This window comes from Paroedura picta, chromosome 15, assembly GCF_049243985.1.
Source record: "Paroedura picta isolate Pp20150507F chromosome 15, Ppicta_v3.0, whole genome shotgun sequence".
Taxonomy (NCBI): domain Eukaryota; kingdom Metazoa; phylum Chordata; class Lepidosauria; order Squamata; family Gekkonidae; genus Paroedura; species Paroedura picta.
The window spans coordinates 7,375,984-7,391,494 of record NC_135383.1 but is presented as its reverse complement, the minus strand read 5'-3'; the positions used below and the strand labels follow the sequence as shown (position 1 = coordinate 7,391,494).

The 15,511-nt window shown below is 51.5% G+C and overlaps 2 protein-coding genes across 2 annotated transcripts; both read left to right on the top strand.

Moving 5' to 3' along the window:
* Positions 1 to 716: 716 nt before the first annotated feature.
* PINK1 (PTEN induced kinase 1) lies at positions 717 to 9,749 on the top strand. The gene is made up of 8 exons (XM_077312058.1): positions 717 to 1,188; positions 2,628 to 2,918; positions 3,437 to 3,540; positions 4,588 to 4,770; positions 5,409 to 5,572; positions 6,376 to 6,503; positions 7,586 to 7,822; positions 8,182 to 9,749. The coding sequence occupies exons 1-8, from the start codon at positions 835 to 837 to the stop codon at positions 8,443 to 8,445; spliced, it is 1,725 nt and encodes a 574-aa protein (XP_077168173.1). The 5' UTR covers positions 717 to 834; the 3' UTR covers positions 8,446 to 9,749.
* A 131-nt stretch (positions 9,750 to 9,880) lies between these two features.
* Positions 9,881 to 15,398, top strand: AGMAT (agmatinase (putative)). Its single transcript, XM_077312060.1, has 7 exons — positions 9,881 to 11,558; positions 12,083 to 12,285; positions 12,535 to 12,583; positions 13,207 to 13,402; positions 13,766 to 13,945; positions 14,389 to 14,473; positions 14,834 to 15,398. The coding sequence occupies exons 1-7, from the start codon at positions 11,161 to 11,163 to the stop codon at positions 14,905 to 14,907; spliced, it is 1,185 nt and encodes a 394-aa protein (XP_077168175.1). The 5' UTR covers positions 9,881 to 11,160; the 3' UTR covers positions 14,908 to 15,398.
* The last annotated feature ends 113 nt before the right edge of the window (positions 15,399 to 15,511 follow it).

Sequence of the window (15,511 nt, the reverse complement as noted above, 5' to 3'; positions counted from 1 at the left end):
TCTGATCTTCTGTATGATGCTGAGCCAAAATGGGAGGGCGGTATATAAATTTAAACAATTAATACTATGAATGTTATTATATGTATGGTTTCACGTATAGTTTCAGTTATATGTAAACCGCTCTGAGCCTTCGGGGAGGGCGGTCTATAAATATGAATAAATAAAAATTTAAAAATTTAAAAAAACAACTAGCTAAATAACTAACTAAATAAACAAGGTAAAGGTAAAGGTATCCCCCGTGCAAGCACCGAGTCATGTCTGACCCTTGGGGTGACGCCCTCTAGCGTTTTCATGGCAGACTCAATACGGGGTGGTTTGCCAGTGCCTTCCCCAGTCATGACCGTTTACCCCCCAGCAAGCTGGGTACTCATTTCACCAACCTCGGAAGGATGGAAGACTGAGTCGACCTTGAGCCGGCTGCTGGGATCGAACTCCCAGCCTCATGGACAGACAGCTTCAGACTGCATGTCTGCTGCCTTACCACCCTGCGCCACAAGAGGCTCTTAAAAATAAAAACAAACAACCTAACTAATTAAAATGAACCAATGAATTCATGATGACGACAAATATTTCCCATTCCTTCTGGCGTCTCGGACCCTATCCAGCCTCCCCTCCGTCCTTCCACGCAGGGATATTCCCGAAGGGGTCACTCTGCAGTCTGCACATGCTCTGCACTCTGCACATGCTCAAGGGCCCTCTGCAAGCCCCGGCCTCTCGGTCCAGCCTCCGCCCCGCCCGCCCGGGCGTTCGCATTCGGCGGCGGCGGCGGCGGCGTCACGATAGGCCGGGCCTTGGGCCAGGGGCACGAGCAGGAGCGGCGGCGGCCGAGGGGCGATGGCGTTGCGGCAGGCGCTGGGCAAGGGGCTGCGGCTGGGCCGGGGGCTGCTGTCGCGCTGCTTCGGCTGGGGGGCGCCGGTTCCCGGGCCTCCGCCGCCACCACTGCCGCGACTCCCGGCCGTCCTCCTCCGCCAGCCCGCGCCGCTGCTGCCAGGCCGGGCGGGCTTCTTACGGGCGGCCGCGGACCGGCTGGGCCTCCGCCGGGTGCCCTTCCGCCAGCTGGCCGCCCGCGTCTCGGCCGGCCCTTACCCCCGCCGCCGCCTGGGCCTGGCCTTCAGCCTCGGGCTGGCGCTGCTGGAGCCGGCGCTGGCGCAGCGGAGGCAGGCGGACGAGGCCTGCAAGGACATCCAGGTGCGGGAGGGCGAGCTAGGCCGCGTCGCCATGGCGACGGGGGAGGCTGCGGCCTGCCAAGGCCGAGCGGGGGGGGGGGTCGGGAACCCGCGGCGGTTGCCAACTCTGGGTTGGGAACGGCCTGGAGGCTGAAGTGGGTGTCCAATTCAGGGGCCAAAGGCAGGGTGTCATGATGGATCGAGGGGGGTCTGAAGCCGCAGGGCAAAATTGGAGGCCCCTGGCCCTGCCCAAGCAAGCTTTGGTGTGCATGTGCTTCTCTGCAGACTCTGGTGGGCTTAAAGTTTCCTTTGGACGAAAAAAAAGACATGCTAATGTAAATTATCGGTTTTAAATGTTTGCATTTGGCCTTAAGTTATTGCAAATGGAAATTGACATAGGCCGCCCTGAGCACTCGGGGATGGGAGGCATGTCAATTGGATGGATGAATAAATAAATATTACACAGTGGGATGGGATTTGGGGTGGGAAGGGACCTCAATGGAGTATGCTGCTATGGAGTCCACCCGACAAAGCTACCCTTTTCTCCAGGGGAACGGACTTCTGTCACCTGGAGAGGAGTGGTAAAACCAGGGGATCCCCAGGTCCCACCTGGAGGCTGGTATCTTTATCTCCACCCCTATTTGGTGGGGCTATAAAGCTATCCCCCCCAATATTAAATGGAGTGTCTTTTCTACAGAGGAGGGGCAGAAATATGAAAATCCTCTCAGGCCATCCAATGTAGCTACTCTCCCGTTTTCAAAATAAATTCATCTTCACATAGGGGCCACTCAAGGGAATCCCATGAGCAAGGTCTGACGTCAACAACCCTAGTTTGGCTGCTTATCGGTAGCATTTACGTGGTAGACTGCAAAGGTAGACTGCCTCCAAGTATGGAGGCTCCATTTCATTCTTTTGGTTAACAGCTGTTGACTGCCATCCGCTCATGTATTTATTTTTTTAAAATAACATCTGAGGTAATGCAACCGCAGATTGTGGGTTCTGCGGAATTAATCTTCAAAAATTCAAAGAGAATAAAACATGTTTTACTTTTCACTTAACATCATTTTTTTAAGAACTGAGTAACACAACATCACAGTGGGGTTTTAAAGCCCAAATAATTGATTTCCCCCAACTTCACAGCATACCACCCCCAAAGCCCAACTCTTTCCTCTTGGTGACTCAGGAAGCCTCCAGCTGACCACTCTGCTAGATCAGGCAATTTGTCTGGTTCAACATCCTGTTTCCCCCCACAGTGGCCATGCCTAGCAAGGGGCCTCTGGAAAGTCTAGAAGCATCCTGCCTATAGGATATGGTAAGGAAAATTGCAGTGGGACCAACCACCCTTCCTCTTGGGGATCAGCTTTTTCACCGGCAGAGCATTCACACACAGAGAGAGAAACCCAAAATGCATGGATAATGTTGTGACCTGCATCAAGTGCTGTGGTTTCATTTCTCCCCCAGACAATATTTACACAGAGGAAAAAGACTCAGAAAGACCCCCTGGGCTTGTTCCGCCAGCGAGGCTTCAAACTGGAAGAGTACTCCATCGGCCAGCCGATCGGCAAAGGCTGCAGTGCGGCAGTGTACGAAGCGACAATTCCTTCATCGGCCTTCTGCAAAGCGAGTGGCGAGCCAAACTCTGAAGATGGCGGCCATGACGGTGGTTCCGAGACCAAGGCGGCGGATGCTCGGCAAGCCCGTTACTGGAGAGCCGGCTTCCCACTGGCTATCAAGATGATGTGGAACATTTCGGTGAGAACCCGGTCGTGGGTTTGCTACTTAGGAAAATCTCTTAGTGGAAGGCTGATATCAGAAAACTGCTTTTTTTTTTTTAAAGGTTAGAAAAAGTTGAAAGACTAGAATGAAAATGTTGTCCAATTGTGCATTATTTGAGGCCTATCTAAAACAGTTTTGCTGCCAGGGCGTCGTGTTTTTTTTTGCCTGGTTTGGGATGATCTGAGGAGAAGGAAATGCAAAAAAGCAGCTTGATGGGGTGGAATGGTTAGGCCCATGATCAAATCTCCACAGCGCCCTGGCAGTTCATTGGAGGATTCTGGGCCAGTCCTTCTCTCTTAGCTTAACCTACCTCCCAAAGCTGCTTACAGCAATTAAAAATTCATGCAAGCATCAATGTAAAGAAGGGTGCTTGCAGGAGGAGGTTTGGAGCAGGGGCTCAGCTCAAGTATGGTGAAAAGGATTTAGCAGAGGAATCTGACAACCCTTCCACACACAAAAAAAGCACTTCTTCTCTTCTGGCCCTGCTTGCCTAGGCTGGTTCCTCAAGTGAAGCCATCCTCCACACCATGTCACAGGAGCTTGTTCCCGCCCGGGGTTCTGCTTTGTCTGGAGAATTTGGAGTTGTCGCCTGCCCCAGGTAGGTTTTACCGAACAGAAGGAAACTTATGCCACAAGATGTTGAAGAGGAAACGTCTCTTCATTGAGGATGTCCCAATGGCTGCCCTCAATTAACTATTTTCTTTCGAAAAAGATTCCTGTGAACCCCCGAGGATAATTTGCAAGAAGCTGAAAGAGTCAGTTGCGGGGGGGGGGGCAGGTACATGGGCCCCCTCTTGATACAGTTAAAGTTCCCTCCATCCCACTCCAGTGCCAAAGGGTACGAGAGAAAGTCTTTATGCCTCTGCCCTATAGTTGCAAATCTTGGGCAGCTTCCTAACTTTGTGTTACGAAATTGCACAAGGCAGAGGGAGTCACCAATAAAAACAGCAATTTAAACTTTCTGAAAGTCCTCCATTTTTAACAATAGGACTCTGCATCAGAACATGAGTTCATTCTAACAAGTTGCCATAGTGATTAAAATAGAGTTTGCTGCTAAACGAAGAGGCCTTTCTGCTTCCTGGGAGCGTGGCCCGAAACCTCTGGCTCATGTGCAGCTCACATGCTTTTTGTGCTGTGGCATGAATGGATTTGTGTCCATGCCGAAGAATATTGTGTCAGAGGCCAAGACCATGGCACAGCTAAGAATGAGGTGTGCTGGCTTGTTGGCCAAACGCCCAGAATGACGTGAGAGCGAAGGTGATTAATGACGAAAAACAGTGTTTCTCTATTAAATTACAAGTAGGTATTCACAGCAACAGAATCATAAGTATTCATTTTCAGAATGCAAACAGTTCTCTGAGTTTGTTTCCCCTGCCGTTCTGGGTAGATGACTGACATCAAGCCAATGGGGAGGGGAATGATCACCTCCACTTCTTCCTTTCTGCCTATTTTTCAAAGTAGCAGCATCTCATCTAGTTGGGCCGTCAAAATCCCTGCCTCTATTTCCCTTCTTGAAACCAGAGACGCTGGGAGCCTGTCTTATAGGGTTTTTTTTTTAAGAGAACGTGCATGTTAAAGACAGCCAAAGCATATTGCAAATTTAACAAAATATAGTCGCAGCAATAAATGAGTTGTCTCGAAACAGGAAACTTGGCATTGGGAAGAAGCGGCTGAAACCTCACCCAAACATCGTCCAGGTGCTCCGAGCATTCACGTCTCATGTCCCACTGCTCCCAGGTGCAATGGTAGACTACCCAGATGTTCTGCCTGCCTCTTTGTATCCCTCTGGAATCGGACACAGCCGCACACTCTTCCTGGTGATGAAAAAGTAAGTCAACAAGAGGGTTCAACATGGCTATGAGCGGGCTCTAGAATGTATTAGGCTGCTGTAGCAGTGGTGCAGTTCTATTTCTGCCCTGCCTTCATTCTCATAATGACACACATATAAGCACCACAGTCACACAGTCCTGTGTTTCCGGCAGTCTGGGTGTTTTCCACAAGGACGTTGCGTGTTTATCCGCTCTAGCATTTATTCTTCACTTCATTTTTCCAAAAATCCTTTTAAACGCCAGACTTTTCTGAAGAAGGAGGGAGGTGGTGTTGGCCACGACACAGGAGCTAGCCAGTAAGGGCTGTGCATAGCTGCGTTGCAGGGGAGGCAATGTTGATTTGTGAGTGAAACTAGATTTGCCCCATCAGCACTGTGCAAATTCTGAAGAAAACGAACAGAACAGGGCTGCTTCCACAACGAGGATCTCTCACCCAATTTTCACATGATACTACTGTTTGTGAACAGACAGCCCATTCTTTCCACACACGGAAATCTTTTATTTTAAACCTGTGACATTATTTCCAGGGCATTTCAGGATCAGCATGAAGAGGGGAGAGACAGATGTCTTCCAGTTCAGCCAGTCCAGGGTTTCCATTTTGCCTACAGTGAGCTTCCTTCCTGCTTTTTCTCTCCAGCTATCCATGCACTCTGCGCCAGTATCTCCGGGAGAAGGCTCCCGACACCCACCTGGGCACCATGATGATCCTGCAACTGCTCGAAGGGGTGGACCACCTCGTTCGACAAGGAGTGGCTCACAGGGATTTGAAGTCGGACAACATCCTAGTCGAATTTGACCCTGGTGTGTCCCAGATTCTCCCTCCCTGAAATGATTCTTCGCATTCTCTTTTGCCAGCCCCCATCTGGGCAGCTCCCCCCCCTGCAGACAGATGTGACGCAAACTACCTGCAGAGCTCTCCTTTCAACCCTTTGCCTTTTGGCCATTTCCTCCATACTCCTCTTGCAAAGGCCACCCTGCCTTCCCCTCCCCAAGCGAGTTTCTGGTTCAGGTCAAAAGCTTCTAAAGGGGGAAAAAGGGAAATGTGAATGAGCCACAGGGCAGCCGTGTCTGTGAAGGCCAAGTAAGGAACTGAGAGGAACGTTTGACCTAGTCATTGGCCAGCACTGTAGTCTGCGTTTCGGTTGAAATCTCCAAAAATCTACATCTCTGTTCTTATTAGGCAAACGAAACTCAACTAACCTTTGAGTCCAGTGGCATCTTTAAGACCAACCAAGTTTTAGTCAAGGTTTACATTTTGGTGTGCATGCACACTGTATGCTTGAGGACATGGGGTGTACCCTGTTTTCTTCTCAAGAATTCTGTGTAGTTCAAAAGCTTGCCTATTCCTGATAACATACTCTGCTGTTCCCCCTCCCTCAAACAGGTTGTATTGTTGGTCAGCAAACCTTTGGGGTGCAGCAACTTGGGAAGGACTCCTCCCCAACCCCCAGTAAGCTCTTTCCGTGCTGTTGCAGTACCCCCAAGCATCTCAGTGAGACCTGCCCAGGAAACCTGTTGCCCAGGGGCCAGAGCCCATCATAAGTCAGGAAATCCCATTTCTGCCTGCCTGGAAACCAACTCCGTTCTCTTCCCTTTGTTTGCAGCCGGATGCCCATGGCTGGTGATCACAGATTTTGGCTGTTGTTTGGCTGACGAAAAAATTGGGCTGAAGCTGCCTTTTACCAGCTGGTACGTGGATCGTGGCGGCAACGGCTGCCTCATGGCACCAGAGGTAAATCCTAACTCTCTCCAAGGCTGTTCTTGAGTATCCGGCATCTCTGCACACTGTAGTCCAGTGTTTCCTCTCCCCTGCAGTTGCTCACAGGCCAGATAAGAGCCCTGGATGGGCCAGTTCCAGCACTGTGTTTGAGACATCTTCATTACATTCCCTCTCTTGGCCTAAACTACCTGCCAGGGTTGTTGTGAGGATAATACAGGGGAGGGGAATGTGATGTTACTAGCAGGGAGAAATGTGGGGTTAAATAAATAAAGGCTGGCAAATAGGGGCAGCTTGGGGGGGGGGCATTGGCAGTGGGGAAGTGGGGAGGCTTGTTTTCTGGTTCCATGGTCCTTTGTGGACAGGGCCTTTGGTAGTGTAGCCCATCGTCTCCATGTAAAGCTTCAAGCCCCTTGTGATCCAGAGAGGTCCCGGACTCCTCTGCTCACGGCAGCATGCCGTGAGATCAACAAGCAAGGCACACAGTAGTAGGAGGGGGGTAATCCAGAAGTGTACAAAATACTGTGTCCAAATAGTGGAGACTCTTTTTAGGAACATATACCCTGTCTTAACAAATAACAGCCTAGACAGCATGCTGTAAGACATTCTTATGCAAGGCTGTAGGGTCCACCGGATTGTTATTAAAATGACAAGATGTATTTATGAGTCCTAACTGACCCTGGAAGAAGATTTGTGAAACGGTAAACCTACCCAGGAACGCTGTCGGTCTCCATTTGCTTATAAGAGGACTCTTCTCTTTTGGAACGTTTGTGCCAGTAGCCAGCATTTGTGACTCTGTGAAAATCTCCACCAGGAAAGAATACTACAAAGAAAATATTTTCCAGAGGGTTTTTTTGTACCGTGTGTGAACTCATGACTGGGGGTTATTATTGATAGCTTAATAGAACGTTTGTTATTTGTTAATCCAAGGGAGACATTCTGAATAAGAGCCCCCACTTTTTTGTACACTGTATTTTGTATACTTCTGGAGTGAACTGGGCAGCAGGCAGCCAGAGCCGGGATGACCTCAGGAGTTTCGCTTGCTGTGCTGAGTCTCATTTGTACATTTCTCCCCCTTCTGGCCGTTTCCTGTACAGGTGCTCGCCGCTTCCCCTGGTCCAGGTGTCGTGATCGATTACACCAAAACAGACGCCTGGGCAGTTGGTGCGATTGCGTACGAGATCCTCGGGGCGCGTAACCCGTTCTACGGCAGCGGGGGATCGTCGCTCGAAAGCAGGAGCTACCGGGAGGAGGAGCTGCCCACCTTGCCCGAGACCGCGCCCCTGGAAGTGAGGAAGCTGGTCAGGGCGCTGCTTTGCCGAGATCCGAAGAAGGTGAGGATGCTTCCCCAAGGGCTGCCAGGGCTCCCCCTTCTCAGCTAGAGGCTTGTCAACCCAGCAGAAAGTTGCTTACAAAAAGCAGTCTGGTCATCAGGGAGCATAACAGGCTGGAGGGAGCCGTGATCCGAAGCCACTGTGCCTCCCAGTGCCCGTTTGCTTACTCTCCCAAAGCAAAGAGCTAACCCTGCCATTCCTTGACCTGGGCTGAGAGAGAATGATTGGCCCAAGATCACCTAGGCAGCTCGATGGCCAAGCGAGGAATTTGACTCTGTGGCCCTGCATCCTAACCCCTTCCTCCTGCCCCCCAGGCAATTTCACTTAGAGCCATTTCTCTCCCATTTCTTCTCTTCCAGAGGCTCTCAGCCAGAGTCGCGGCCAACGTGCTCCACCTGAGCCTGTGGGGTGAAGGCCTGCTCAGCCTCAAGGACTTGCGTCCTGATAAGATGATTGGCTGGCTTCTTCACCAGTCAGCCGCCACCTTATTGATGGACGGACTCGGAGACGGAAACCGGGTCGAGACCAGGCTAAAGAGGTGCTTCTTGGCAAACCTGGAGTACGAAGATCTCTGGGAAGCAGTGGCTTTGCTCCGCTCCTGGAAAAACACGCTGGCAGGATGATCTCCGGTCTCCTTCCACCTCGAGACTTCAGTGTAGTTTCTTGCTGTTTCACTAAAAGCATGTACCTGGCCAAGGCTCCCTTTCTTTCGGTAGTTTAGGTGTAGCTTAGGTGAGAAGCCGCTTCCAAGAGGCACCATTAGGCCCACCCACAGAAATCCTCGCTATGCCTGCTGCGTTGGACTGGGTGATTGGGCTCATAGTGCTACTTTTAAACGAGGACTTCACAGTGTACGTCCTTTTCAAAACAAAGCTGCAGCTTAGAGTTTCTGTGTGCTGGGGTAAAGGAGACACCTCTGCAGTTGTGGTTGATTCTATAGATTCATTTGTGTCCGTGAACAACAACAAAAAAATCTCTTAGCCATCTGGATTTCATCAGATCACGTGGACACATTTACAAACCAATGTTTCCCCCTTTCCCCCCTAGGATTTGTCTCTGAATTTGTGCTGAATCCCAGGTAGGTTGGATTCATGCCCTGCATGCCACTTAGTCCCCTTAGAAAGAATCTCACTTTCCCAAGAGCAGTCTGAAATAGCGGATCCACTGGCTTCAAAGGGATCCTTAGCAGCTAACTTGCTCACCGGTAGGGGCTGCATGTGAAGCACTGGCCAGGAAGGTTCCTTCCGACCTCATCCTTGAACCAGGGCCCTTCCCAGTCAGCTGGACTGCACCCTGAAAAGAAAAAAGAGGTGGCAGCAGGAGGGAAGGTCAGCCACATGGGAGACGGGTGAAGGAGGATGAAATGCCTCCTTGCATGCCAGGGCTGGGGGCCTGAAGGAGGGCAAGGGCTCCCTGTCCTCGCCACCATCCCATCCCTGAAGGGTGGCAGGGTGTCAGCCAACTGGGTGGACTGGGGCACAAGCAGGGTCTCTGGAGCAGCTACAGGGTTTGGGCAGCACATCACCAGGCGCCAAAAGAGGTACGTGCCAGGTCATGTACCCCCATGGAGACACTTTAGCCTTTGGGATCCATCCCAGTTCAAGTGACAGCATGACCAGATATTTGTCTTCAGGAGGGGATACAAGAGAAGAGTCAAAAAGAAACAGGAGACCCAGCATTTGGTGGATGATATTCCACTAAGCTTTAGCCCCTTGGCCGGCTAAAAGAATCATTCTTCATCCTCCGTAGATCCTGAGGTGTTGATGTTCTATAAATTAATAGCTCTAGAGTTTTTAATTGTTAGCCAGCAGGGAGTGATTCTGACCTCGTAGCCTGTGACCCGTGCGGTATTTGATTGCCGATTGTTGGGGAAGTTAATTATTTCGGTCTCTTGGCTCAATAAAACATCTCATTCTCTTGTGCTTGAGAGGGTTGGAGGACTCTGTTCTGTTTGGAGAGCAGAACGGTCGTGCTCTGGAAGAGGGCAGCTTGTGAGGCACACCCCGGGACTGAATCTCTTTCTGCTTAACCATAGACAGCCATCCTCGGTAGATGGGGAGGGGGCTGCCGTGTTTCTAGTTGGAGCATCCAAGAAAGGACTGAGAAATTCAGTGACCTCCTGTCAGGAAGTTTTATTTTGAGGGGTTGATCTTGAAATTTATATTCTGTCGTATCTTCAGAAAGTCGGGTTCTAGAAAGTTCTAGAACTTTCTGTAGTTGTTTATGTCAGGAGCTCTAATTTCTGTGCTCGTTTATGACTGAAGCACAGGAGTTGAATGAGGGTAGTTCCTTTCCTGCGTTTAGGAGCCAGCATGGCGTCATTGTTAAGAGTGGCGGCCTCCAATCTGGCAAGCCGGATTTGATTCCCCTCGCCTCCGCATACTGAGTGATCTTGGGCCAGTCACTGCCTTGTCAGAGGTGTTCTTGTAGACCAGTTCTCTCAGAGCTCTCTCAGCCCCATCCCCCTCACAGTGTGGGGAGAAGGAGGAAAGGGTGCTTGTAAGCCACTTTGGGACTCCTTGGGGCAGTGACAAGCGGGGTATAAAGAAACCAGGTCTTGGTGTAATCAAAGCTGATGTGTTTCACACGGATCCTTTTGCCTCCCTCTAAAAAAGTCTGTGCAGATGTTACCAGTTGCTGAACACATGCGCATCGAAGAAACGCACACACGCCCACTTCAGCACTGGGGGCAGAGGACAGATACCAGAGAATCTCATAGAATTATACAATACCAAGGTTCCTCCCCGCCCCACATCCCATCCACTCCTGACTCCACCCCCAAAGTCCCCAGGCATTTCCCCACCTAGATCTGGCTACCTTTATTAGTTGGGTTTTGTGGGGGGAACCAAACAACTGGGTAGACTGGAAAGAGGCAGAAGAAGAGGAAGGGAGAATGGATTTCTTGGTGCATCTTCATGGACACCCCGACACACAGCTAGCAGCCTGTAAGGCCCCGGCCGTTCCCATGCTGCTGTGCCAGAATGTCCATGTGCAAACGGCTGCAGTTCCAGACAGGCAGTTGTGAACCTGGATCAGACCCATCTGAACAAGATTTTTTGACTGCAGCATTTCCTGAGGGTGGGGGGAATACAGAGGAGTCACGAAGGGGAGCAAGCCAAGATAAACGAACGGTGCTTCGCAGCTGGGCTCCTAAGCACAGACGTTCTTTTGTGTACAACAGCGTTGCCCTTTGAACTTCCCAAAAAGGAGACGAACAAAAACCAAGAGCTGGTGATCCAGGCATCATTCCGCTCCTGAGAGGGACAGCCAGGCCTTTAGAACTGTCCAGCGGTCGCTGCTTCGCTACCCAACTGCAACCCACGCTCCCGGCCTGCAGAATGGCGTCCCTCCGCTTGTTGGGGCGCAAAGTCCAGTTTCAGATGCTGGTTTGCAAGAAGAACTCCTTTCTTGGTGCTCGGGGACTCTCCGGAACGTTCCCGGCAGCCAACTTCAAATCTCCCTGCGGCCAAAGTAGCCGAGAAGTTAGGACTGAGGCTGGCTCAGTTCGGCCTGGCTCCCTTCCCGGATCCCGCTTGAGAAGCATCTTCTCTGAGCGGTTTGCCCCACAGCGCTCCTTCTCTGGCTTCAACCTACCTCCCAGCTCGGAGTTGGTGGCTAGGCCGGTGGGGATATGTTCCCTCTTCAAGCTGCCCATCCGGACCACGGCGGAGGGTCTTGATGCCGCTTTTGTGGGGGTTCCCCTGGACACAGGCACCTCCAACCGTCCTGGGGCCAGGTAAGCATGGGTGTGCGTGTGGGCTGTACTGGGCAAAAAGGGCACAGAACATACGAGGTGGCCTTATAATGAAAGACACTAGGGTCAGTTTTGGCTACTCAGGCTGGCTGTGGCTCTTCAGGGTCAGAGCACTGGGTGTTCTGCTGAAGGGTGGCGGTTTCTAATCTGGCCAGCCGGGTTTGATTCCCCGCTTCTCCACATGCAGCCAGCTGGGTGACCTTGGGCTCGTCACAGTCCTGATAGTGCTGTTCTCACAGAGCAGTTTCTTTCAGAGCTCTCTCAGCTCCGTCTATCTCACAGGGTGTCTGTGGTGGGGAGAGGAAGGGAAAGGTGATTGTAAGCTGCTTTGAGACTCTTTCTGGTAGAGAGGGGTATATAAACCAACTCCTTCTTCTACCTTGTCCTCCTTAACTGGAGATGGCAGGAAATGAACCTGGGATCTTTTGCACACAAAGTATGCAAAAGATATCTGTCCCAGAGCCAAGAGACGGGTCTCACAGGCATGCTGATCGCTTTGCTTCCAGGTTTGGCCCACGCCATATTAGAGCCGAATCAGTGTTAGTGAGGCCGTTCAACCCAAGCACTGGAGCGTCCCCGTTTCATTCTCTTAAGGTCGCCGATATCGGGGACGTGAACGTCAACCTTTACGACCTGAAGGACAGCTGCAGGCAGATCCGAGAAGCCTTCCAGGCGATCGTGGCGGGCGGCTGCATCCCCCTCACGATGGGTAAGGACAAGGCTGAAAGCCGATCAGACAGCAGTAAGGGCGGGATACAAATGTAATAAAATACAGACATGCAGCACGAGTGCCTCTCTGTCTTTGGGAACTGGGGACTGCTGTGACACAGAGAGGAACTGTAAACTTTTTAGCCGAGTCTTGTCAGATCTCGGAAACGAAGCAGGGCTAGTATCCGGATGGGAGACCTCCAAGGAAGTCCGGTGTCACCATTGAACATCTGTTGTTTTTCGCCTGCAGGCGGAGACCACACGATAACGTACCCCATCCTGCAGGCCGTTGCAAAGAAGTGAGTTGCAATGAGGGACGGCCGCTTTGTTGTAGGGGTGAGCTCCAGACGCCTGGCACTGCACTTAAAGAGAAAAGGGTCCTGAGGCTCAATCAGTCCCCCTTGGGTCCAAGAGGAGGATGCCCATAGCTCAAAAAGCTCCATCCATCCATCCATCCATCCATCCACCCACCCACCCACCCATCCATCCATCTTTTATGTTGGTCAGAGTGGCATATACAGGTCTCCTTTCCCCTACTTTAAGCTCACAACAATCCTGCGAGGTAGGTTAGGCCGCGTGATTGGCCCTCTCCAAGTGCCACTCTGTCATTTCCTAGCCTTTCCCACGCTGGGGGTGGCAACACCACTGGCTTCCCAGAGCAGCAGAGGGCCAACCCTGCCACCTGGGTGCTTCTCGCATCTCCGGCCGTGCAGAATAGACACACTTCCCGGTTGCAACAAGACGTTGGAGAATGACAGCTGTTGAACCAACAGTCTGTGTGTGGACAGTGACTCGATGTTATCCCACTGCACATTATTACATCTGCCCACCCACCCCCAAATTATTTAAGGGGGAAAAGGAGACTTGATGGTCAAGGGTCCCTTCCACACTCTGCCCTGGCATCTCTCCCGCTGTCTCTTAGGCATGGCCCCGTGGGGCTGGTGCATGTGGATGCCCACACGGACACAGCAGACCAAGCGCTGGGGGAGAAGATCTACCATGGTACGCCGTTCCGACGCTGTGTGGACGAAGGGCTCTTGGACTGCAAACGGGTCGCTCAGATTGGGATCCGAGGCTCTTCCAACACGCGCGACCCTTATCGGTATTGCTGGGATCAGGTAACCCCCATAGCCACGTAATTATCCTCACCCTATACTGCATTTCTAGTGTGTGTTCAGGGACCCAGGAGTTGCACACTAGTTATTTTGACAACTGCTCCGTACACCTCTAGCATAGGCCGATGCAGGTATGGACACTTAAAGGTCGGTCTACCCCCACCTCTATATAGTCCTGTCTAGACCCAGCTTTCTTCTCAGGGTCTGCTCTGTGTCTAAAGTTGCCATCTTCCAGATGGGATAATCAAAGAAACTCTGGGGTTTTTTGCTGCCTAAGAGACCGTGTGCTCAATTTGACTTTGTGTGGCCGCGCGTAACTTACGAGGGAGCTGAGGAAGACTCACGAAACTAGCTCATTTCCTGCAGGGCTTCCGAGTGGTCTTAGTGGAAGACTGCTGGATGAAGTCGCTGGTCCCGTTGATGGCCGAAGTGAGGAAGCAGATGGGAGACGGGCCGGTCTATATCAGCTTCGATATTGACGGAATTGACCCTGCCTATGCTCCGGGCACTGGGACACCAGAAATTGCGGGTCTTACGCCTGCCCAGGTAAAAGCGAAATCGCCGCTGCAGATTTATTAGAAAGGGATCAAGGTCCACAAGGGCCCTTCTGGCACCCGCCAGAGCTTTAATCAGCCGCATGTTTGTTTTTTGAAATGTTGCTTTGGCAGTAGCTGCCACCACAACACAAGGATCTACACCAGGGGTAGTCAAACTGTGGCCCTCCAGATGTCCGTGGACTACAATTCCCACGAGCCCCTGCCAGCTAACGCTGGCAGAGGCTCGTGGGAATTGTAGTCCACGGACATCTGGAGGGCCGCAATTTGACTGCCCCTGATCTACACTGTATAACTGAATATACTGTGGTAGCCATTTTGTGGCGGGCCCTGCCTCCTTTGATCTCCAGATGTTGTTGAGGCTGCCTTGTTGGCTCTAACCTGGGCCTGTCCCTTCCCGCTTTGATAACTCCCCTTCTGTCGCTTTCAAAATAGGCGCTGGAGATCATTCGGGGCTGCCAAGGGCTTAATATCGTCGGTTGCGACCTTGTTGAAGTGGCTCCCATGTACGACCTTTCTGGTGAGTGGACAGGCCACGGTATGTCACCTGCTGCCAGGGTGGGCATGTCCCGTGCTCAAGGTCAGGCCATGGCCTCCGTAGACCCCTTCCCACAATCTTGGGGCTAGCCCCAAGGGTAATTGGGGCCACATGCTGAGCAAGAATGCCTCTCCAAGCATGTCCCTTGAAGAACACTCCAATCTGTCAGTGGTCCCTTGGCCCCAAAGAAACGCGCTAGGCCTGAACCAGAGCCAGAGCTTTTCCAGCCCTTTCTCCAGGCTGGTGGAACGAGCTGCCAGCAGAGATCTGGGCCCTGTCCGAATGGTCGACGTTTCAAAGGGCCTGCTCCAAAGGGTCCTCTCTCTCTTTCTCTGCTTACAGGCAACACGGCTCTTCTGGGAGCTAATCTGCTCTTTGAAATGCTGTGTGCCCTTCCTGAAGTGAAGAGGACATGAACCGGTCCAGAGGAGCTTCCCGTTCAGCCAGTGCACAGGAGCTGAACTCATGGCCCTTGCAATTTCCCTTTGGCTAGCCGACACCTGTGGTTCAAACGTCTGTGACACCATCCCTGACAACCTCAGCTTTTCAGAATCTACGTTTCTAGTCCTCATTAGAAAGGACTGTAAGCTGCTAGCCTTGAGAAACGCAGTCTAAGGTTTCTATCGCACTGGTAACGTTCCCAACCTCCAGGTAGGTGTGGTAATCAGAGGGACAACTATATTACCAGAAACGCGAACTCTGCAAACATCCATGTGCAAAAATAAAGCAAGCTTACTGTGGCGTCACTCCTGTGCAAGGTTAGAGTCCGTCCGAATGGGCACGGCGTCTCTGTGGCTCTCCTGCGACTAATTGAAAGAGATATTCGAAATAGACTGAATTAACTGCCATGTTTGTCAAGCCACAGAGCCAAACCTGATTTAGATTTGAATATAACATTTTCAAAGTGCATGACGTTGATTCCTTATAAGGGACCATTCATGGAACTTCATTTTTGTCTACAGATTACGGCAGAGTTCATGCTTCTGATAACGTGCCTCCAACTGCCCTGCATGAAACTGT

Excerpts from the sequence above, each read along its gene's own strand:
- AGMAT (XM_077312060.1), top strand. The coding sequence starts at position 11,161 with ATGGCGTCCCTCCGCTTGTTGGGGCGCAAAGTCCAGTTTCAGATGCTG. Across the intron at positions 12,584-13,206 it reads CTGCAGGCCGTTGCAAAGAA|GCATGGCCCCGTGGGGCTGG; the intron begins GTGAGTTGCAAT and ends GCTGTCTCTTAG. Across the intron at positions 13,946-14,388 it reads CGGGTCTTACGCCTGCCCAG|GCGCTGGAGATCATTCGGGG; the intron begins GTAAAAGCGAAA and ends CTTTCAAAATAG.
- PINK1 (XM_077312058.1), top strand. The coding sequence starts at position 835 with ATGGCGTTGCGGCAGGCGCTGGGCAAGGGGCTGCGGCTGGGCCGGGGG. Across the intron at positions 6,504-7,585 it reads GCTGCCTCATGGCACCAGAG|GTGCTCGCCGCTTCCCCTGG; the intron begins GTAAATCCTAAC and ends TTTCCTGTACAG. Across the intron at positions 7,823-8,181 it reads TTTGCCGAGATCCGAAGAAG|AGGCTCTCAGCCAGAGTCGC; the intron begins GTGAGGATGCTT and ends CTTCTCTTCCAG.